Here is a 25,661-nt window from a genome sequence, read left to right on the forward strand (position 1 = left end):
AGGCAACAGCATCATATATACCTTGGTGTAATTACACTAGCTGATATCTCCTTTAATTTCTAAAGACGTCCAATGTTGCCTAAAAAACACAAAAATATCGATGAATTCCAATTGATGAAATTAATGATCTCATTTCTAATTCCAATCAAATTGATTAGGTAGAAGGTATTATTTAAGATGCCTTAATGACTCCCTAAAAAAGAAAACAAGCCTTATCCCACTATATGGGGTTGGCTACATGAATCACACGATGCCATTGTGTTCTATCAACAATCAAGTCCTTAGATATGTTGTTAACCAGAAGGTCCCGTTTTATAATCTCATTAAGCGTTCTTCTCGGTCTTTCTTTATCCCTTTTTATGAAACTCCATACTATCTGATCTACCCTTCTCACCGGGGCACACTGACTCTTGCTCTGATATTTTCATTTCAGATCTTATTTTTTCTTGTATGACCACATATTCATCTCAACATCTTCATTTCTGCTACCCCAACTTTATGCTTTTCTTTTCTCTTTATTGCCTAATATTGATTACCATACAACATAAATGGTTTTATAGCGGTCCGATAAAATTTTTTCTTAAGCTTCTCATATACCTTCTTATAACAAATAACTCTAGTAGCCTTCCTCCACTTTAACCAACCAGCTTGTATTCTATAAGAAACGTCTCCATCAAGTTCACTGTCCTCATATACAATGGATCCTAGATATTTAAACTTTGATACTTGAGGAATGATTTGATCTCTCATCTTCACCTCCAAATCACCATTGCCTTACCTCCTCCCAAAATTGCAATGCATATATTCTATTTTGTTTCTACTCAAGTAAAAACCTTTGGACTCCAAAGTCCTTCTCTATAACTCTAATTTAGAGTTAATCTATTCTTTTGATTTAGCCATGAGCACTATGTCATCTGTGAAAAGCATGCAGTTAGAGATTCTTTCTTGAACAAGCTCAGTTAAAACATTCAGAATAATATTAAATAAGTAAGGACTCAAAGAAGATTCCTAATGTAGGCCAATCTTAGTGGGAAAGTGTTTTGTCTCACCTCTAGACATTCTTACATTGGTAGTTACCCCCTCATACATATCTTGTATGGCTTTGATATAAGAAACCTATATACCTTTCTTTTCCAAAGTCTTCCAAAGTATTTTTCTTGGCACACGATCATAAGTTTTTTCCAAGTCAATAAAAACCACATGTAAATCCCTTCCTTTACTCCTATATCTTTCCATTAACCCCTTTAGTAAATAAATTACTTCAATTGTGGATCTCCTTGGCATAAATATAAATTGGTTCTCCAAAATAGAAATCTTCAACTTCAACCTAAGTTCAATCACTGTTTCCCACAATTCATCATATAGCTTATAAGTTTTATCCCTTTGTAGCTTGCACAGTTTTGAATATCTCTTTTATTTTTGTAAATAAGAACCAAAGTGCTTTTCTTCTATTCATCCAACATATTCTTGGAGCGTAAAATTTCATTAAAAATCTTGGTTAGTCACAATTCACCCTCCTTGCCTAAACATTTCTAAACTTTAATAGGAATACTATCAGGTCCAACGACTTTACCATTGTCTATAATTTCTTGAGAGTTGCGTTGATCTCTTTGATACGGATTCTATGGTAAAAAGCCAAATTCTAATCATCTTCGCTAATTAGCAAATCCTGTAAGTTCTGAATTGCACATTCGCTTCCCTCATTAAATAACTTATAAAAGTAAGCCTCTCATCTATCCTTAATCTCTCCATCAATAGCTAGAACTATTACCATCTTCATCCTTTATACACTTCACTTGGTCCAAATATCTCTTTTTTCTTTCCTTTTGCTTTGCAATCTTATAAATATTTCTTTCCCTTGCCTTTGTTTCTGACTCCTTATAAAACTCCTCATATGCTTTGGTACGTGCTTTGCTCATTGCTCTCTTTGTCTTTGTTTTAGCCAAACGATACTTTTTCTAGTTTTTTGCACTACTGCACAAATATGTGGCTTTAAAACAATTTCTTTTCTTTCTAACTTTCTCTTATATACTCTTCTCCCACCACCAAGTCTCATTATCTCTCTGACCACGACCTTTGGATTCTTCTAAAATTGCTTAAACCACATGAACCCTCATAGCCATCTCCTCCCACGTAATGTTCACATTTCCTTACAACTCCCAAATCCTTTCCTCCAAAAAAGTCCTTTTGAAAAACTCCCGCTTCTCACCCTTTAACTGCCATCTGCCACCACTTAACCCTGGGATTTACCACTTGATAATGCTTTTGTCTGATACTCTTAAAACTCACATTAAGAATAAGTACTCTATGTTGGACAGTCACCCTATTCTCAAGAATCACTTTGCAATTAGTACACAGCCTTAATGACTCCCTAAATATTATAAAATTTAAATGTCACGAAAAAATATAAAATATCAGGAATCATCACTACTCATATGTCAACAAGTAGAAGCCATATGGCTGAATTGTATCCATAAAGTTTTGAAGTACGATCGATCATTTTATTATTGATGGGTCTTAATTTATTTGTATACAAGGATTTTAAAAGTATATACTTTTGGACTAAAATTCAAGGATCCATGTAAGAAAAACCTGGCCATCATCAATTATTACACAACAAGAGCCAAGAGGGGTGGCCAAAAACTAAACGAGACAAGAGTGTTGTGTAAGTTTTCGTTCTTATTCAATATGTGGTGCAGCCTTCATGCATAAAACTTAGGCAAATTAAGAATCTAAGAAATCTACGTTTTGTCTCATTTCCTCGTTTTCACATGCTTGCATACACGTACAACAGATGATTAATAATTATGTAAACCATCTGATACATGCAAAAACATATAAAAGCAATGAAAACCGTATGAAACTAAAGCAAATAAAATATATTGGGAAAAAATAAACATAACATATGAAATATATAATAATTTGCAATATTTATAAGTCATTAATATAATTTGTTTCTCACATGTTGGATAAGAGACTTTGACTCATACATAGCTAAATTAATTATGAGAAATATTATACGAAGCATGAGAAAATTCGTTTATTTATGACTTTTAGAAAGTACTCCCTCCGGTTCTGTTTGTAAGTTTTAAATTTAAAAAAAAAGTGTAGTTCATTTTATAAGCCTTAATTTGTGTTTATCTTAACATTTAATGTAGTTTTTTCAATATTACTCTTAATTATTTCTCTCTTGTCATATCTTCCCACACATTCTCTTTCATTTTTTTTTCATTTATGATAATGGCATATTTGAAAACAAAAATATATTTCTAACCTATTTACTGTTTTTAATTAATTTTAGCTTGTTATTTGTTATTAGTGAATTAGTTATTTAAAACTTATAATAAAGGGCAGAAAAAAGTATGTATAACTTTATAAAGATTTCATATCTTATATCATACTAATCCTTATGAATTTGGCTGTGAATAATATGTTTTCATCAATCATATTCAATGTAGTTATATTAATATTACGTAATACTGCTTTCTTCCAGCAAACCATTGCCAGTTTTCATTAAAATATTAAGGTAAAAAATGCTAATGTGCACTTGTCAAAGTCGGTCCGCGCATTAATTATTGTCGGCATTTACTTGGTTTTTTCTATTCTTGATAGGCAACTCTCTTCTTTCTCTATCCAAAATCTGTCCCTTCCGTTTTCGTATCAGATCGGTTGCCTTGTTTTGACGTCCGTTTCTGCACTAAAGAAATGTAGAACTTGAAACCACAATTTTAAGGAGATAGAGATAAGAAATCTCAAGTTGTTTCATTATTTGCCACATGTTTGGACATTCTTATATGCATACACTTCTATATATACACTCGCACTCACACCAAAACGCAAATATATACTCACACATGTTGCTTGAATAATATGCGTGCGTCAGTTAGAAGGCAAACCCATATGGAATACCAGTTTTCTCCCTTGCTTGTTGTTTCCTTCATCATCTTGTTCTTGACGTTCCTTTGGTTTAGAAAACCAAGAAATAAAGCGACGATTAAAGTGCCAGGGCCATGGAAGCTTCCCCTGTTGGGAAACCTTCATCAGTTAGTAGCAGCAGAGTCACCACTTCCACACTATGCCCTTCGAGAGCTATCTCTCAAGTATGGGCCTCTCATGCACCTTCAACTTGGTGAGACTTCAACAGTGGTCGTGTCATCCCCAGATTTGGCTAAGCAGATTATGAAGACACATGATCTTTCCTTTGCGCAGAGGCCACAAACTTCTACTGCTAAGATTTTTACGTATGGAGGATCTGATATTGCTTTTGCTCCTTACGGTGATTACTGGAGACAGATGAGAAAAATATGTATTTTAGAGCTCTTGAGCGCCAAGAAGGTTCAATCATTCTCCTATGTACGACAAGATGAGGTACTCTATATATATATATATATATATATATTTGTATTTATGTATATATGCAATAAGATTACAATTTCTAATTAAATATTCTAGTATGACCAGATTCGTTTACCTCATTTCATCAGGTATCTAAGCTTATAGAGTCGGTTCAATCATCGGTAGGTTCACTTTTCGACCTCACGAGCAAGATTTACTCATTGACTAGTTCTGTAGTTATGAGGGTAGCATTTGGCGACAAGCATAAAGATCAAGAACAGCTATTGCAATGCCTCACTGCAGTAGTCAAACAAACGAGCGGGTTTAAACTTGTTGATTTGTTTCCTTCCTTGAAACTTTTTCATCTCCTAACTGGAGCGGAAGCAAAGCTGGTGAAGATCCGTGAGAATATAGGCAAAATTCTAGATGATATTATCAAGGAGAATCAACGGAAGCACATGAGAGCAGAAGGAGGCAAGAGTGCTTCGGAGGAAGAAAATTTGGTTCAGGTTCTTCTACGAATCCAGCGAAATGAAAACCTTGACGTCCCAATTACAGCGGACAACATCAAAGCTATTATTTGGGTTAGTACCACTTATTGCCTATATGTTGGTCTGTCATTACCTGTGTTGAAAGAAGACGTGTGTTTGATAATGCTAGAAGACGACAAAACAACCAATTTAACCATGATCCTGGGGTATCAATGGTTTGATGGTGCTAATTAATGATCACTTTGTGTCGAACATCATTGCAGGATATGTTTGCTGGTGGAACCGACACTTCGGCAACAGTACTAGAATGGGCCATGTCAGAAATGATGAAAAATCCTAGAGTGATGGAAAAGGCGCAAGCTGAGGTTAGAAACGTTTTCAAGGGGAAGAAAGTAATTCGTGATAGTGATATGATTCAACTCAGTTACTTAAAACTAGTAATCAAAGAAACTTTGAGGCTGTACCCGCCCGTTCCTTTGTTGGTTCCAAGAGAATGTAGAGAAACCTGCAAGATTAATGGTTATGAAATACCCATCAAAACTCAAATTATAATAAATGCATGGGCACTTGGAAGAGATCCAAATTACTGGTATGATGCAGAGAGATTCATACCAGAGAGGTTCCAAGGCAATAATTCTGATATTGATTTCAAAGGAACAAACTTTGAGTACATCCCTTTCGGAGCAGGACGAAGAATGTGTCCGGGCATTTCATTTGGCCTAGCAAGCGTTGAGCTTCCTCTTGCTAGCTTACTCTATCACTTCGATTGGAAACTCCCACATGGAATGGAACCTGAAGATTTAGATATGACTCCAGATTATGGTATCACAAATAGAAGGAAGGACAATTTGTGTTTGATTCCCACGCCATATAATATCGATTCTGTTGTTGGCAGTTCCTAGTGAAAGTACCCACCCACCCACATTGATGATGTAAATATTCGATATCCAGCAATAATACTGATGAGCACCAACCCACTTGACCAATGTGTATTATGATGAGCTTTGTTGTTTGACTATTGCATAGTTCAATGTGTGAGTAAATGACTGATCAACGTAGTATATAATTTATTTTGATTTCAGTTGTCAATACGTCAACAGTAAATAGCGTATTATTATTTTTCTCTGTTATATAAGTTGAGTGTTAAGTAGCTAGATGCATGCTCAAATTTAATAAGAATAATGAGAAGGTAAAAATTAATATAAATCAGAATTTAGAGTAATTAATAAAGATAATAATAAAAATTACTTAAATTGGACTGGATGACAAATTTAATATTTTTTTAACTATTTTTGTTGGTTGGTATGAATTAGTTAAAATTTATTTATATTTTAGACTAGTTCCTTATATTTAGAAAAAGAATACTCTATTATAATTATAAAAAAGACGAAAGGAGTAAGAAATGGGTATTTTTGTCTAGCTAACCTCTTCCCCTTCAATAAAGGACCCAGATCCTTTATACAATATTCTAACATTTGAGACATATTTTTCTGATTCTATTTATGAGACACTTTTAACATGTTTCATACAAACTAAAAAAAATCTTAAACTGTATTAATTTTTTATTAAAATATACAATAACTTTTTAACTTTATTCCTATTTAATATATACACCTTTAAAAAAATATAATTATCTATACTATAACAAATGAAAGATAATATAATACATTCGTAGTAAAAATTTAATAAAGTGACTTATAAATGAAATAAAAAAAAATTTCCCTACCTTATAAATAGAAATAAGAAAATCTCTCTAGGTACTACTGGAGTATTCTCAAGGCCCCTGTATGTCGTTTTCCCTTTCTTTCGCTCAAAATTGTCTTTTCCTGCACATGGGGTTTGTTTTGCTCTCTTGTCTTCTAACCAACCAGAATGCCGGCACCGGACCACAATTAAAAATTAACCTTAGATGGTTACCAACATACTTTTAAAAAAAATTTATGTCAAATTTTTTATATTCATAATATCAAATTTTTTATTGCATAGTTATGTGTTCTATTTTTTTTATATGAATTTAATATTTTGACTATCAAATATTATGCCATTAAAATTATCATGGAAATTAATTGTTCTTATCATGCCAAAATTTTTATATTTTTTATTATATAATGTGTCATTTAAAAATAATACTTAGCACTAACATGTAATTTGCAATATTTTTAAATAATTAAATACTTAAAAAATATTTAAAATATTTAGAATTATATGTCAAATGTAAAGTTTTTTTTCCCCCAAAATGATACATTGTATACCAATATGATTCGGGTATATATTTTTGTGTATTTTAGCTATATTCCGATATTTAAATCCCCCGTCGTATTCAAGTTGCTTCCACAGTCCCTATGTATCGTTTTCCATTTCTCTCCAAAAGTGCACATCTCCATATTTACAAGTCTTGAAGCTAATCCGCATGGAATCCCAGTTCTCTTGCTTGCTTCTTATTTCCTTCATCACCATCTTCTTCTTAACGTTCCTTTGGCTTGTAAAGCCAACAAACAAAACCAAGATTGAAATCCCAGGGCCATGGAAGCTCCCTGTTTTGGGAAACCTTCATCAGTTAGCAGCAGCAAAGTCACCACTTCCACATCATGCCCTTCGAGACCTGTCCCTCAAATATGGACCTCTCATGCGCTTTCAACTTGGTGAGATTTCAACAGTAATTATATCATCCCCAGATATGGCTAAGCAGATCATGAAGACTCATGATCTTGCCTTTGTTCAGAGGCCAAATGCTTCTAGTGTCCAAATTTTTGCGTACGGAGGAACTGATGTTGCTTTTGCTCCTTACGGTGATTACTGGAGACAGATGAGAAAAGTTTGTGTTTTAGAGCTTTTAAGTGCCAAGAAGGTTCAATCATTCTCCTACGTAAGACAAGATGAGGTACCCATATTTAATATCCAATTCCATATGTGATCGAATTGAACTACTTTGCGGTGTTCTTGGCTGCAAAGAGACCCTATGTTCGTCATTAACGTCATTAATTGCAGGCGTTGACTGAACCTTTTAGAAAGTAGTATCATTTTCTATATCAATGTTAGAAATTTTCAATATTTCTTCATCATTCTTTTTGTTTATTACCTCATTTCATCAGGTATCTAAGCTTATAGAGTCAGTTCAATCATCAGTAGGTTCGGTTTTGGATCTCTCGAGCGAGATTTACTCATTTACTAGTTCTATAGTTATGAGGGTAGCATTTGGCGACAGACATAAAAATAAGGATCAACGGCAGCCGCTGAAATTGCTCCGTGCAGCTTTAGAACAATTGAGCGGATTTCAATTTGCTGATTTGTTTCCTTCCATGAAACTTATCCATCTCATAACTGGAATGGAAGCAAAGTTGATGAAGGCTCATAAGAATATAGACAAATTTTTTGATGATATTATCAAGGAGAATCAACAGAAGATAATAATGAGATCAGCAGAAGGAGACAAGAGTAGTGATGATGATGCTTTGGAGGAAGAAAATCTTGTTCAGGTTCTTCTACGAATCCAGCAAAGTGAAAGCCTTGACGTTCCTATTACGACTGACAACATCAAAGCTGTTATTTGGGTTAGTACTCCTGACTTATACCTTGTGAGAGACCAAAATTAAAACGTGGTACCTAGTTTTAAGGTAATACATTAGATAATTCTGATTAATGATGACTTTGTAGGATATGTTCGGCGGTGGAACAGATACCTCAGCAACAGTACTAGAATGGGCCATGTCAGAAATGATGAAAAATCCTAAAGTGATGGAAAAGGCGCAAGTTGAGGTGAGAAACGTTTTCAATGGGAAGAAAGTAATTAATGAAAGTGATATGGTGCAACTTAGCTACTTAAAATCAGTAGTCAAAGAAACTATGAGGTTGCACCCACCAGTTCCTTTATTGATTCCAAGAGAATGCAGAGAAACTTGCAAGATTAATGAGTATGAAATACCCATCAAAACTCAAATTATAACAAATGCATGGGCAATCGGAAGAGATCCAAATTATTGGTACGATGCAGAGAGGTTCATACCGGAGAGGTTCCAAGGTAATTCTGATATTGATTTCAGAGGAACAAACTTCGAGTTCATTCCCTTTGGAGCAGGAAGAAGAATGTGTCCAGGGATTTCATTTGGTTTAGCAAGCATTGAGCTTCCTCTAGCTAGTTTACTCTATCACTTTGATTGGAAACTCCCACGTGGAGTGAAGCCTGAGGATTTAGATATGACTGAAGAACTTAGCGTTACAGATAGAAGGAAGAACCATCTGTGTTTGATTCCCACGCCATACAAATATTGATTCTCTTCTTGGAAGCTCCTAATAATTGTGATATTTGCGTGTTTGTTTTGAATTCAATAATGTTAATATTCCGTGCTTGTTTTGGATTGGTGGAACCAGAGACAGATCCGTGAGAAAAGATTATGACTCGTCGGTTTCGTTTGTCGTTACATCAGCTGCTGGCTCACATCTTATTGCAAAAGTAGTACCTCTACGCTATAGAAATATACGAGTTAAAATTAAAAAAACTTAGTTAAATTAATTTATCACACGGATGGTAACTCCATTTCATATGCAATTGATGACATTTACTCCCTCCAATTCATCACTAGTGATGCTATTTATATCGCACTTTAAGAAAAACATTAAACAGTATTAATTCTCCATTAAGATATAATAATTTTTTAACTTTTTCCTATTTAATATATATACCTTTCAAAACAATAACTACCTACTTATTCTGGTCCTTATTATAAACTTCAAATAACTAATTTACAGATAACAAATAATTAATTAAAATTAGTTAAAAGCAATAAATATGTTAGAAATATAGTTTTATTTCCAAATATGCTCTTATAATAAATGAGAAAAAGGATAAAAGAGAATGTATGAAAAAATATGATAAGAGAGTATGACAAATGAGAGAAAATAAATAACTAATGGCAAAATTAGAAGCTTATAAAATAAACCATACCTCTCTCCAAATTTGAAGCTTATAAATAGAACCAGAGGGAGTACACTATAATAAATAAAGGATAAAATAATATATTCACGTTAAAAATTTAATAAAATGCCTTACGAGTAGGACTATGAAAAACCTTGTCATTTTAATTTGCCTTCTAAATAGAACCAAAGGAGTATAATATAAGAAGTTAATTAAGTCCTTAAATTTGTTTCAAATTGATAAAAGTTACCTATTTTATCCTTATTAAAGAATGTAATTGGAAATTTTTTCTCTCATCTCTCCTGTATTTAATTAAAGCTCTCTCCCCTTCTTATAACAAGGGTTAAAAGTGAAAAAACTATTATTAATGACCCACTAACATATTTTGGTTCAAAATTTTTTCTAGCCATCTTCTTACCAAAACAAACACACCAATATTAGCTCCTATATTTAAGACATATGGAAATAATATATATTTCAATTTTCAATTACGCCTTAATTACTTGTCACAACTCACATGGTTTAACATTACATTTGACAACCGCTATGCATGCCTCCATGTAAACATGCTGACACGTCCTTGTGTACTCCTCCTTTGCAACGCCGTTCATAACAATTAGGACTTGGGAGCTTATATGAGCATATGAAATCAATTGATTAACTTATTTACTGATTTAATTAACGCTGACGTTATTATTCACGATGAAGCTGAATCAGATACCTGTAGAGAACTGAGTTTTCAGATTTTTTTTATTTACAAAAAAGAAAACATATCGAAACATTAGGAGAGAATCTTATGCGGGCTAGGCCTAGGTGGATGAGAATGCTGACAAAATCGTCGCCTCCAAATAATTTTTTTTTAAATCAGAAGAATAATTAATTAAAAAAATATTAAATGCTCCTCACCGCACTTTATAATTTGTCTTATAAATGGAAACAAATTACAGTATAAAATAAAAGGCGGGAGGAGTTTATTGTAGAATTGCGTATCAAAGGGGAAAAAAAGAATTGCGTCTCAATGTTTTTTTTAACTGCTCACAGCAATCTTTTTATTCGAGACTTTTCTATTCGAAACACAATTAGCTATTTAATGTGAACGCCATTTTTAATGAAAATTTGAATATTATATCATGTGCGGAACTAAGTCATTCCACAAGACCCAAGCCCTGCTTGATGAACTGGTGAGCTGTTTTTGGCCCCAAAAAAATTGGCGAGCTTTCTACGGTAGTATCATCCCCAGATATGGCCAAGCAGGTGATGAAGACCCTATGATCTTGTTATTTCTTCCCTTCATTGAAACGTATCCATCTTATGACATATTTATATTAAGTGGGTGTTTAGAGGTCCTAAAAGATACCTCAAAAAATATTTTTGTACAATACGAGACAAAATTTATTTTACATATTTGTCTCAAACTCCGTGAAATCACTTTTAAAAATATAATCAAAACACTCCCTCAATCTCAAAGACCATAACCTTTAAGCTACAACATCCTTTCCATTTATGGGATACATTTATGAGCCACCACATGTACAATCTTTTCTTTCTTCAAATTTGTTCATATTAAATCTGAAGCGTCCAATTTCAATATGAATTATCTAAATTTGATGCTCATCCCTTCGAACTAAATCCAATGTTTTTCATCACGCAACAATTGTCCACCAAGAACCCCTAAGCACTAGAACTCTCCTTCCATATGGGACATAGATAGGGATGGAGAACTTGGACACAAATTTTTCTTTTTCCTTCCTAATTTCACACACACACGGATAGGGATTTGGCCAACCCACATAAAATTGAGCTTATTTATTTGTTGAGAGAGACAGTATTTCAAATAGAATTGTCTATAATAAAAAAGAATACCTGTATATAGGGCCAAAAAAATATCACCCTCTCCACTGATGAGTCATGCGTCAATTGCTACTTCCTTATAGGTGAGGTGTTTCGGGTGGTCCATAACCCAGGAAAATTTCAACCTTTTGTGATATCTGCGTCGTGGCCGTAAGCTTTGGCCTGTTCTCATAAATTTATTGAAATAATCTATACATTTTTAATCTTATTTTACATTTTAATTTAAATCTACCAAAACCTCAAATGTATGTTCTTATCATTACCTTCATTTTTCTTTTCTATCATTAGCATAGTTATTGACTTTGATTTTGACATAATGCTCTGAAGACCCTCACCATTTTTTTGGGTAACCTTTTTATTGTCATAATTCCCAATTCTCACTCTATTTCTTCATGGCGATCTCATTCTGTCTAAATAAGAGGTGCATTCAGTATTCTAAACTATTTTGTAATTTATTCAATACTCTAAAGATTTGATCAGTGCTTTAAAATAGATTTCTAGATTCATTCCATGTTCCAAAATATTTTGTAGTAAATCCAAATAATAACTCTAGATCATATGAATTTAAATGGAATTTTAGACTTTAGGAAGAGGAGTAAGAATATCATTAATAATTCAATTTTAAGTGATGTCATGAAAAATATAAAATATTTTTATTTGAGTAATATTTTGCAAAAAAATAATTTTTATGAAAATATTAAAAAAAATGTGAGTGAAAAAAAAAAAAAACAACCCGCACCAATCACAGTGGGTCCTCGCATTAATCATGGTCGGCATTTGCTTGATTTTTTCTGTTATTGAACGACCAATGACAACGACTCTTTCTTTCCCTCTAAAATCTGTCCCTTCCTTTTTTGTATCACATCGATCGGTTGCTTCTTTTGACGTCTGTTTCTGCACTAAGGAATGTAGGCACACTCGAAACCACAATTTTAAGGAGATAAGAAATCTGAACTCGTTTCATTATTTGCCACATGTTTATTCGATATTATTCTTATATGTATTCACTCACTGTTACACACAAACACACAGAAATATATACTCACAAACGTTGCTTGAATATACGTGCGTCAGTTAGAAGGCAAACCCATATGGAATACCAGCTTTCTTCCTTGCTTCTTATTCCTTTCTTCTTGTTCTTGACGTTCCTTTGGCTCAGAAAGCCAAGAAATAAGGCGCAGACTAAAATCCCCGGGCCATGGAAGCTTCCTCTGCTGGGAAACCTTCATCAGCTGGCAGCAGCAGAGTCACCACTTCCACACTGTGCCCTTCGAGAGCTCTCTCTCAAGTATGGGCCTCTCATGCACCTTCAACTTGGTGAGATTTCAACAGTGGTTGTGTCATCCCCAGATCTGGCCAAGCAGATTATGAAGACACATGATCTTACCTTTGTTCAGAGGCCACAAGTTTCTACTGCCGGTAAGATTTTTTCGTATGGAGGAACTGATATTGCTTTTGCTCCTTACGGTGATTATTGGAGACAGATGAGGAAAATATGCATTTTGGAGCTCTTAAGCGCCAAAAGGGTTCAATCATTCTCCTATGTACGAGAAGATGAGGTACGCATATTATATAATAATATCTTCTGCTAACGTTCGATTATTTTATATTATTTTAGATATTTTGATACGGAGAACTCTGGATTCTTGGCATTACATGGGAAGACATTTACTAAGAAACCCCATGTTCATCATTGTAATTAAACACTGAGTGTAACTTACGGATATTATTAATTTTTGGGCGGCTACTTAGCATTTATTTTGGATTTTCAACATCACATTTTTAACACTTAAATGACAGTTTTTTCCCCTCGCAACAGCTTCTGATATGAATCCTTAATAAGATCACAATTTCCAGCGAAATATTCCAGTATGACTGGATTGAGATTTCTTCATTAACGTTTACCTCATTTCATCAGGTATCTAAGCTTATAGAGTCGGTTCAATCATCCGTAGGTTCGGTTTTCAGTCTCACGAGAGAGATTTACTCATTGACTAGTTCTGTAGTTATGAGGGTAGCATTTGGCGAGAAGCATAAAGATCAAGAACGGCTGCTTCAACTGCTCCCTACAGTATTAGAACAAATGAGCGGGTTTAAACTTGTTGATTTGTTTCCTTCCGTGAAACCTTTTCATCTCATAACTGGAACGGTAGCAAAGCTGGTGAAGATGCGTGACAATATAGGCAAAATTTTAGATGATATTATCAAGGAGAACCAGCGGAAGCAGATGAGAGCAGAAGGAGGCAAGAGTGCTTCGGAGGAAGAAATCTGGTTCAGGTTCTTCTGCGAATCCAGCGAAGTGAAAACCTTGACGTCCCAATCACAGCCGACAACATCAAAGCTGTTATTTGGGTTAGTACTCCTTACTTATATGTTGCTCTGCCATTACATATCCAGAATGAAATCAAATGCTTCTGTCTGCGCGAGACCGAAAGCGAGCCAATAATACCAAAGGCAGTTAGAGCTAGAACACGACAAAGTACCCAATTTAATTGTGAATCCAATGTACGTATCTTGGGGTTTGATAATGTTAATGATCACTTTGTGTCGTCATTGTAGGATATGTTCATTGGTGGAACCGATACTTCGGCAACAGTACTGGAATGGGCCATGTCAGAAATGATGAAAAATCCTAAAGTGATGGAGAGGGCGCAAGCTGAGGTTAGAAACGTTTTCAAAGGGAAGAAAGTAATTCGTGATAGTGACATGATTCAACTCAGTTACTTAAAACTAGTGATCAAAGAAACTCTGAGGCTGTACCCGCCTGTTCCTTTGTTGGTTCCACGAGAATGTAGAGAAACCTGCAAGATCAGTGGTTATGAAATACCCATGAAAACTCAAATTATAATAAATGCATGGGCACTTGGAAGAGATCCAAATTACTGGTACGATGCAGAGAGGTTTATACCAGAGAGGTTCCAAGGCAATGATTCTGATATTGATTTCAAAGGAACGAACTTTGAGTACATCCCTTTCGGAGCAGGAAGAAGAATGTGTCCAGGCATTTCATTTGGCTTAGCAAACGTTGAGCTTCCTCTGGCTAGCTTACTCTACCACTTCGATTGGAAGCTCCCACAGGGAATGGAACCTGAGGATTTAGATATGACTGCGGCTGCTGCAATCACAAACAAAAGGAAGAACAATTTATGTTTGATTCCCACACCGTACGACGTTGATTCTGTTACTGGCAGCTCCTCCTAATTACTATCATGTGATGTGGGTATGGATTATCTTTTTGGATTTGGAACAATAACTTGGTGGGCCTGTAAAATGGAAGCTTCAGATATGTATAACAATGTTCGAAAATGTGTATGCTGAAACCAGAGGTTGTATTTGGTACTATGAACTGTTGTACTTAAATGGATTGAAGTTACCTCCCCTAAATCTTGGTCGATTGTGTAAACTTGAAATCTGACACATGCTTCTTTTACTTTTGTTATCTAATGAGTTCATTGTGGTGTAATTTTGAGTGTTGAATGGTAAAAGGATTAATTGTAAATTTGACTACTTGAGTAATTAAGAGGCGAAAGAGAAGCACCAGGCTTCCACCACCAAGCCATAATGCGGTTTTGACCACAGATTATTGGACCATGATAATGGCGAAAGTGCTGCTAGCCACTTCCTCTAAACTTATCTGTAACTAAGAAACAATTGAGTGCATCATATAAATTAAGTTACATAATTAAAAGTATGAGATTTAATTTCTTTTTTCGAAATACCCTCAACAGAGATTTATCCTACAATTTCTCTTTTTATAATGTTTTTAACACCTTTTTATAAAATGAGTGAAATTTTAATATTTTAATATACGGTCAGATGTGATCATTTTGAAATTTTTATGATTTAAAAATAAATAAAAATGCATTGTGGGAAAGTATTTTTTTAAAAAAAAGTCATAAAATAATTTAAAAATTGTATCATTTTAGAGTTTTGATAGTTAATTGCTAAAATATAACCACTTTCTAATATTATTTCTATTTAATATATACACCTTTCAAAATAAGAACTATCTATATTATAATAAATGAAAGATAAAATAATATATTCATGCTAAAAATTTAATAAAGTGACCTATGAATTGGAGTAAGGAAAGAAAACCCTATTTTTCTACCTTATAAATAGGACTAGAGAAGCACTCCCTCCATTTTTTTTTATAAGCAACAACTTCTTTCCCCTTCTTATCCCTAAATATAAGCAATATTTGTAAGTTGTCTTAAATTTTTGTAACAAATTTTCTATTTTACCCCCTTTTAATTGCTTACTTTAATATTTAATATATTTATTATCTCATTTTCCAAACCATCATCTATCTTCATCATACGTTCTCTCTCTTTCATAATTTTTTTATTATAATAATTTTTTATTCTTTTTTTTATACTCTCTCCCCTATAAATAAGGGTATCTTGGAAAAAGAACTTCTAATTTTTTACCTATTTATTGTTTTTAACTAACTTTTTTATCTACATAATGAAATCATATATTGCTTATAATAAGGGAAGGAGGGAGTGTAATATAAGAAGTTAGTCAAGTTATTAAATTTGTTTCAGTTTGATAAAATTTACCTATTTTACCATTATTAAAGAATGTGACTGAAAAATTCTCTTTCATCTCTCTTGCATTTAAAACTCTCTCTCCTCTTTATAATAAGGGTTAAAAGTTAAAAAAAACTATCGTTAATTACTTTGTCAACTTCTTACACATGCATTTTGGATCAAAATTTTCTTCTAATCATCTTGTTATCAAAACAAACACACCAATATTAGCTCCTATATTTAAGGCATACGGAAATGGTATATATTTCAATTTTTAATTACGCCTTAATTACTTGTCACATGGGTTAACATTTGACAACCGCAGTGGACGCCTCCACGTCAACATGCTGACACGTCCATGTGTACTCCCCCAGTCCCCCTTTACAACGCCGCTCATAACAATCAGGACTTGGGAGCTTATATGACCACATTAAATCAATTAATTAGATTACTGATTTAATTAACGCTGACTTTAGTATTCATCATGAGGATGCTGACAAAATCGTCGCCTCCAAATAATTTTTTGAATTTTATTTTTTAAAATCAGAAGAATAATGAATTTAAATTTGTCTTATAAATGGAATCAAATTTATCCTTTTATTTGAGACACAATTAGATACTCCTTTAGTCCTATTTATAGGACAGAGAAAGAAGTTTTTTTAATCTTATTTATAAGTCACTTTATTAACTTTTAAACATGAATGTACTATTTTGCCTTTCATTTATTATAATGTAGGTAGTTATCTCTTTTGAAAAATGTATATATTAAATAAGAATAAAGTTAAAAATTATCATATTTTAATGGAAATTTAATACATTTTAAGATTTTTCTTAATCTGTGTAAAATATGTTAAAAGTATCTTATAAATAGAACAGAAGAGTATTAATATAAACACCCTTTCAATAGGAATTCAAATATTATTTTATGTAAGGAACCAAGTAATTCCGTAAGACCCAAGCCCTGTTTGGTGAGCTCTCTTTGGCCCAAAAAATTGGCGAGCTTTCTTCAGTAGTACCATCCCTAGATATGACCAACCAGGTGATGAAGACTCTATGATCTTGTTATTTCCTCCATTCATTCGAACGCGTTCATCTTAAGACATGTTTATACTAAAAAGGTGTTTGAAAATCCTGAAAAACATTTAAACAAATATTTTCATATAAGATAAGATAAAACTTTTTTCACATATTTACTTCATATTCATAAAATCACTTTTAAAAATCTAATCAAATAAATCCCTAAATCTTAAAGGTAAGACCATAACCTTTTAGCTACGACTTCCTTTCCATTTATGGGACACATTTATTAGCCATCACATGTACAATCTTTCTTTTTTCAAATTTGTTCATATCAAGTCTGAACTGTCTAGTTTTAATATGAATGATCTAAATTTGATGCTCATCCCTTCAAACTAAATCCAATGTTTTTCATCACGCAACAATTGTCCACCAATAACCCCTAAGCGCTAGAACTCCGAACTCTCCTTCCATATGAGAAATAGGGATGGAGAACTTGGACACAAATTTTTCTTTTTTACTTCCTAATTTCACACGCACAGATAGGGATTTGGCCGACCCACATAAAATTGAGCTTATTTGTTTCTTGTAAAAATATGTATGGTATTATAATATTATTATTTATATATACAACAAATTTTTAATATTACATAACTTTTTAACTTGAACCCATTCTTCCTAGATCAGCACATGTTAGCTTCAAGCAGAACCATGATCAGACAATAAATTGCGGTGGGCTTGTGATTTGGGCATCATCTCATAAGTAGGCTATCACCTCTCATCCAGATCAGGCCACAACTTCTTCACAATCTCATTTTGCTTCTGCTTTGGTTTGGATATCGCCCTCTAACCAATAAGTTTGGGTCGTTAATCCTACACAATATAAATAATCAAAATTCAACTTCTTGTTGGTAGAGATACTCACAGAGTATCTGGCAGTATCTCGAATAGAATTATTTTTAATACAAAGATATTTATACTTGGGAAAAAAAAAATGTCATCCTCTCCACTTACGCGAGATCCATCAATTGCTACTTCCTTATGGGTGAGGGGTCTCAGGCGGTCTGTATCTCGGGAAGATTTCAACCTCTTGTGATATCCACGTCGTGATCGTGAGGCTTTGCCTTGTTCTCATAAATTTATCGAAATAATCTATACATTTTTAATCTTGTTCTATATTTTAATTTAAATCTACTAAAACCGAAAATGCTATTCTTAGCATAATTATTGACTTTGATTTTGACATAATGCTCCGCCCTCATCATTTTCCCTTTGATGAGCACCTTCAACATTTTTTTGGGTTACAACTTGGACCCTCGTTATTGTCATAATTTCACTTCTCACTCTATTTCTTCATGGCCATCTCATACGCTCTAACATGAGGTACTTTCAGTGTTCTAAACTTTTTTGTAATTTATTTCAGTGCCTTAAAATAGATTTTTAGTTGCATTCCATGTTCCCAAATATGTTGTAGTAAATCTAAATAATAACCCTAGATATACTTTCCATAGAATTTAAATGGAATTTTAGACTTTAGGAAGAGCATTAAGAATATAATTAATAATTCAATTTTTAGTAAATTGATAAAAAAACATAATATTTTTATTTGTGTAATATTTTGTAAAAAATATTTTATGAAAATATTAACAAAAATGTGAGTGGGAAAAAAAATAACCTGCACCCATCACAGTGGGTCCTCGCATTAACCATGGTCGGCATTTCCTGTTTTTTTCCGTCATCGAATGACAAATGACAACGACTCTTTCTTTCCATCTAAAATCTGTCTCTACCTTTTTTGTATCACATCGATCGGTTGCTTGTTTTAACGTCTGTTTCTGCTAAAGAATATAGGCACATTTGAAACCACAATTTTAAGGAGATAAGAAATCTGAACTTGTTTCATTATTTGCCACATGTTTACTTGATATTATTCTTATATATATATATATATATATATATATTCATTCACTGTCACACACAAACATACATCACACACAAACACACAGGAATATATACTCACAGACGTTGCTTGAATATACGTGCGTCAGTTAGAAGGCAAACCCATATGGAGTACCAGTTTTCTCCCTTGCTTCTTGTTTCCTTCATCATCCTGTTCTTGACGTTCCTTTGGCTTAGAAAGCCCAGAAATAAGGCGCAGACTAAAATCCCAGGGCCGTGGAAGCTTCCTCTGCTGGGAAACCTTCATCAGTTAGCAGCAGCGGAGTCACCACTTCCACAGTGTGCCCTTCGAGAGCTCTCTCTAGAGTATGGACCTCTCATGCACCTTCAACTTGGTGAGATTTCAACAGTGGTTGTGTCATCCCCAGATCTGGCCAAGCAGATTATGAAGACGCATGATCTTGCCTTTGTTCAGAGGCCACAAGCTTCTGTTGCTAGTAAGATTTTTACGTATGGAAGAACTGATATTGCTTTTGCCCCTTACGGTGATTATTGGAGACAGATGAGGAAATATGTATTTGGAGCTCTTGAGCGCCAAAAAGGTTCAGTCGTTCTCCTATGTACGAGAAGATGAGGTACACACAATATATTATATATCTTCTGCTAACATTCGATTATTTTATATTATTTTAGATATTTGATGCGGAGAACTCTGGACTCTTGGCATTAGATGGAAAAATATTTACTAAGAAACCCGTTGTTCATCATTGTAATTAAACACCGACTGTAACTTTCGGATATTACTGATTTTTGGGCATTACTTATCAATTGATGCATGTAAAGAGTTATACATCCAGAAGATTAGTTGTTGATAAAGTAGAATAATGGATCCTCATAGCCATTCCTACTATATAACATACTATCTCCGTTTTTAATATAAGATCTTGTTTGAATTTTATTTTGACCCTAAATATAAGATCCTAATCCACTTTGTTTCTCATATTTATACATTTTTTTCCAAAATAGTCCTCCTAACCATAGTAGTTATAGCCAATACACTTAATTAGTAATGGTGTTTTAGGAAAGACAATACATATTTCTTACAAATAACTAATTTAACTTTTTTTCTTAATCTTCTCAGCTTAGTTAACTAGCTCTTATAATTAGAATCGGAAGTAGTAGCTATTTAGCATTTATTTTAGATATTCAACATCGAAACGCAGCTTCTCCCCTTTACCCTTACTGTCCGCCCGCACCCGCCATACTTCACCCCCAGTTTTGGGGCAAAACAAGAGAGGGAGTTTTTTTTAAAAAAAAATCTGCCCCTTAAAAAAAATTTTCCATGTTATCCAGGATCTTAAATTAATTATTAGAACACTCAGCATACTAAATTTTTCCACTGCCATCCAATATCTAACATCTATCACTCCGAAATGTTTTTCAGTCCTACCTAATATTTAAAAATTTATCAGCAATACCCAATATCTAACATCATCACACGAGCATTTTTTCATTAGTGCCTAGTATTCTAAACAATTTTTAGTACATTCAACATCTCAAAATATTTTCAATAACACTTAGTATGTTGAAGTAATTTTTGTGTAATATTTTAAAGTATTGGATGCATTAAAATTTAATTAAGATCCTGGGCACCACTAAAAATACTGTATTTGTTGGATGTTAGATAGTGGGTGTTATTGAAAAAATATTTTAACATGCTAAGTGGATCAAAAATTATTTTAGAATACTACATACTACCAGAATATACTTCAGAATGATAGGTTTTAGATAATAAGAATCAGTAGAAAAATATTTAATATGATGAGTGCACTAATAATTAATGTAAGATACTAGATCACACCGAAAAAAATATTTTAGAGAGCAAGATTTAAAAAAAAAAGTCCACTTCTTTTGTTTTGCCCCTAAACGATGTAGTTTTGAGGGTAAAGATTGGCAGCGGTTGGAGTGGTAATATGGGCCAACCCGCGGGTTGCGGGTTGGCCGTGGCGGGTTAGAGTTAGGCGGTGCGGGCTAAAAAAGTCCCGTGTAATGGCAGGTTTTTTTAACCAACCCTGACCCACCATGGTAGATTAATGGGTTGGCCCGCTAACCCGCCAACTATTTTTTTATTTATTTTTTTTTTTTTAAATATGTTTTCTTATATAATATAAAAATATAATAAAATTTTTATCTTTTCTTTAAATACTTGATTAAAAACACTAAATAAATAAATGATATAGATATTTTTTTTAATTTTTTAGATAGAATATATAATACAATAATATACAAATAATAACTAATAAAATTTAAAAATACAAAAAAATAAATACGGGTTAGCCTATGGGTTGGCGGGCTAACCCACGGCGGGTTGTGAGTTAGGCGGTATGGGTTAAAAAGCGTTGTTTATTGGCGGGTTGATTTTTAGCAAACCCTAACCTATTATTTTTAGTAGGTTAGCGGGTTGGACCTGCGGGTTCAACCCAAATTACCAGCGCTGCACCCATTCAACATAACATTTGTAAGGATCTGGCTTTCCTCCTCTTCCCTTGCAGTCCTTGCCCTTCTCTATCCCAAAACTACATCGTTTTGGGGTAAAATGGGGGTGGGGAACACTTTTTTCTCTCCTAGTCGCCTCAAACTTTTTTCAAGTGATACTAAAATGTTAAAATAATTTCTAGTACACTTAGAACTCTTTGAAATATTTTTCTAGCACTACTCAGTATCTAATATCTTGTATTTAACAGCTTGAAATATTTTTTGAGTAACACTCAGTATTTAGCAATTGACACTGTAAAATAATTTTTTAATAGCATCCAATATTCTAAAGTGATTTTTAATACATTTAACATCTAAAATATTTTTTAGTAGTATTCAGTATCTTAAATAGTTTTAGGATACTTTTTGCTATTTAAAAATATATATATTAAGAGTAAAACTGCACTAAAAATATAGTTTAACAGTTCCATTGAAAAAATAATAATCTTATTACATTAAATGCAGTAAAGATTATTTTTAGAAATTAGATATGGTCAGAATAATATTTTAAACTATTAGATGCTAGTTTAAAAAAAACTATTAGATGTTATTTAAAAAAAAAAAAGACCCCCCCCCCCCAAAAATTTTTTTTACTTCAGTGCAGTTTTGAGAGTAGAGGAGGGCAGCCGACCGTAAGGGAAGAGGAGGAACGCCAGGTCCCATTTTTAACGCTTTTAAACGACAGTTATTTATTCTTTTCTCGCAGCAGCTTCTGATATGAATCCTTAATAAGATTACAATTCTAATGAAGTATTCCAGTATGAGTAGTTTGAGATTTCTTCATTAACGTTTACCTCATTTCATCAGGTATCTAAGCTTATAGAGTCGGTTCAATCATCAGTAGGTTCGGTTTTCAATCTCACGAGCAAGCTTTACTCATTGACTAGTTCTGTACTTATGAGGGTAGCATTTGGTGACAAGAATAAAAATCAAGAACTGTTACTTTTCAATTGCTCCCTGCAGTATTAGAACAAATTAGCGGGTTTAAACTTGTTGATTTGTTTCCTTCATTGAAACCTTTTCACCTCATAACTGGAACGGTAGCAAAGCTGGTGAAGATCCGTGACGATATAGGCAAAATTTTAGATGATATTATCAAGGAGAATCAACAGAAGCAGATGAGAGAAGAAGGGGTCGAGAATGCTTCTGAGGAAGAAAATCTGGTTCAGGTTCTCCTACGAATCCAGCGAAGTGAAAACCTCGACATCCCAATCACAGCCGACAACATCAAAGCTGTTATTTGGGTTAGTACTCCTTACTTATATGTTGCTCTGCCATTACATATCTAGAAAGAAATCAAATGCTTGTCTCTGCGACAGGCCAAAAGCGAGCCAATAATACCGAAGGCAGTTAGAGCTAGAAAACGACAAAGCACCCAATTGAATTTTGAATCTAATGTATCTTGAGGTTTGATAATGTTAATGATCACTTTGTCCCGTCATTGCAGGATATGTTCAGTGGTGGAACCGATACTTCGGCAACAGTACTGGAATGGGCCATGTCAGAAATGATGAAAAATCCTAAAGTGATGGAAAAGGCGCAAGCTGAGGTTAGAAACGTTTTCAAAGGGAAGAAAGTAATTCGTGACAGTGATATGATTCAACTTAGTTACTTAAAACTAGTGATCAAAGAAACTTTGAGGCTGTACCCGCCTGTTCCTTTGTTGGTTCCAAGAGAATGCAGAGAAACCTGCAAGATTAATGGTTATGAAGTACCCATCAAAACTCAAATTATAATAAATGCATGGGCACTTGGAAGAGATCCAAATTACTGGTATGATGCAGAGAGGTTTATACCAGAAAGGTTCCAGGGCAATAATTCTGACATTGATTTCAAAGGAACAAACTTTGAGTACATCCCTTTCGGAGCAGGAAGAAGAATGTGTCCAGGCATTTCATTTGGCTTAGCAAGCGTTGAGCTTCCTCTGGCTAGCTTACTCTATCACTTCGATTGGAAACTCCCACATGGAATGGAACCTGAGGATTTAGATATGACTGCTGCTGCTGCAGTCACAAACAAAAGGAAGAACAATTTGTGTTTGATTGCCACACCATATGATATTGATTCTGCTATTGGCAGCTCCTAATGAAAGCACGCACCCACCCCCATGGTACTCTCTTTCTCTTTCTATCTCCTTGTTCTTTACTATCATGCGATGTGGGTATGGATTATCTTTTGGATTTGGAACAATAACTTATCCCTTGCAAAGGCGGGTCTATAAAATGGAAACTTCACATTTGCATAAGAATGTTCGAAAATGCGTGCTGAAACCTGAGGTTTCATTTAGTAGTATGAAATGTTGTGCTTAAATGGATTGAAGTTACCTCCCCTGAATCTTGTTCGATTATGTAAACTTGAAATCTGACACATGCTTCTCTTACTTTTGTTATCTAATTAGTTCATTGTGGTGTAATTTTGAGCGTTGAATAGTAGAAGGATTAATTGTAAATTTGACTACGTGAGTATAATAATAAACAATACATGACTATTTTAAGAGGCGAAAGCGAAGCACCAGGCTTCCACAACCAAGCCATAATGTGGTTTTGACCAGAGATTATTGAACCATGATAATGGCGAAAGTGGTGCTAGCCACTTCCTCTAAACTTATCTATAACTAAGAAACACTTGAGTGTGCATCATGTAAATTAAGTAACATAATTAAAAGTATGAGATTTAATTTCTTTTTTTAAAAAATACCCTCAACAGAGATTTATCCTACAATGTCCCTTTTTATAATGTTTTTAATGCTTTTTTTCTAAAATGAGTGACATTTTAATATTTTAAGATACGATCAGATGTGATTTTGAATTTTTTATGATTTAAAAGATAAATAAAAATGCATTAGTGGGAAAGTAATTTTTTTAAAAAAAAGTGATAAAAAATGTAAAAATTGTACTATTTTAGAGTTTTGATAGTTAATTGCTAAAATATAACCATTTTCTAACTTTATCTCCATTTAATATATACACCTTTCAAAATAAGAAATATCTACATCATAATAACTAAAGAATAAAATAATACATTTATGCTAAAAATTTAATAATGTGAGCTAGATATAAATTAAATTGGAGTGAAAAAATCTTTTCTGTCTACCTTATAAACAGAATCAGAGGAATATAATATAAGAACTTAGCTAAAGTTATTAAATTTGTTTCAGATTGATAGAAGTTACCTATTCTACCCTCATTAAAGAATGTGATTGAAAAATTCTCTTTCATTTCTCCTGCATTTAAAACTCTCTCTCCTTATAATAAGGGTTAAAAGTAAAAAACTATCATTAATTACCCTGTCGGCTTCTTACACATGCATTTTGGGTCAAAATTTTCTTTTAATCATCTTCTTATCAAAACAAACATACTAATATTAGCTCCTATATTTAAAAGACATATGGAAATAATATATGTTTCAATTTTAATTACGCCTTAATTACTTTCACATGGGTTAACTTAGCATTTGACAACCGCTACGGATGCCTCCATGTAAACATGCTGACACGTCCATGTGTACTCCCCCTTTACAACGCCGTTCATAACAATTAGGACTTGGGAGCTTATATGAGCATATGAAATCAATTGATTAACTTATTTACTGATTTAATTAACGCTGACGTTATTATTCACGATGAAGCTGAATCAGTTACCTGTAGAGAACTGAGTTTTCAGATTTTTTTTATTTACAAAAAAGAAAATATATCGAAACATTAGGGGAGAATCTTATGCGGGCAAGGCCTAGGTGGATGAGAATGCTGACAAAATCGTCGCCTCCAAATAATTTTTTAAATTTTAGCTTTTAAAATCAGAAGAATAATGAATTTCAATTTGTCTTATAAATGGAATCAAATTACCCTCTAAAATAATAGGCGGGAGGAGTTTATTGGAGAATTGCATATCAAAGGGGAAAAAAAGAATTGCGTGTCAAATTTTTTTACTGTTCACATTTATCCTTTTATTCGAGACATAATTAGATACTTAATATGAACACCATTTTCAATAGGAATTCAAATATTATTTCATGTAACTGATGTAAGGAACTAAGTCATTCCGCAAGACCCAAGCCGTGGTTGGTGAGTTGGTGAGCTCTCTTTGGCCA

At 33.5% G+C, this 25,661-nt stretch overlaps 2 protein-coding genes and 2 pseudogenes across 2 annotated transcripts; all 4 read left to right on the forward strand.

Moving 5' to 3' along the window:
* The first annotated feature begins 3,876 nt into the window (after nucleotides 1-3,876).
* LOC114714373 (cytochrome P450 71D8-like) lies at nucleotides 3,877-9,171 on the forward strand. Its single transcript, XM_028899104.1, has 3 exons — nucleotides 3,877-4,368; nucleotides 7,919-8,377; nucleotides 8,481-9,171. Exons 1-3 carry the CDS (start codon nucleotides 3,901-3,903, stop codon nucleotides 9,093-9,095), a joined length of 1,542 nt encoding a protein of 513 aa, XP_028754937.1. The 5' UTR covers nucleotides 3,877-3,900; the 3' UTR covers nucleotides 9,096-9,171.
* Nucleotides 4,929-5,807, forward strand: LOC114714376 (cytochrome P450 71D8-like). Its single transcript, XM_028899108.1, has one exon. The coding sequence runs from the start codon at nucleotides 5,060-5,062 to the stop codon at nucleotides 5,726-5,728; it is 669 nt and encodes a 222-aa protein (XP_028754941.1). The 5' UTR covers nucleotides 4,929-5,059; the 3' UTR covers nucleotides 5,729-5,807.
* Nucleotides 9,172-12,478: 3,307 nt separating the features above from the next.
* LOC114714411 (cytochrome P450 71D8-like) lies at nucleotides 12,479-14,790 on the forward strand (annotated as a pseudogene).
* Nucleotides 14,791-19,174: 4,384 nt separating this feature from the next.
* On the forward strand, nucleotides 19,175-24,075 carry LOC114714371 (cytochrome P450 71D8-like; annotated as a pseudogene).
* Nucleotides 24,076-25,661: the final 1,586 nt, after the last annotated feature.

The sequence above is a fragment of the Neltuma alba genome, unplaced genomic scaffold (assembly GCF_004799145.2).
Source record: "Neltuma alba isolate B1F8T4 unplaced genomic scaffold, ASM479914v2 tig00011501_pilon, whole genome shotgun sequence".
NCBI lineage: Eukaryota > Viridiplantae > Streptophyta > Magnoliopsida > Fabales > Fabaceae > Neltuma > Neltuma alba.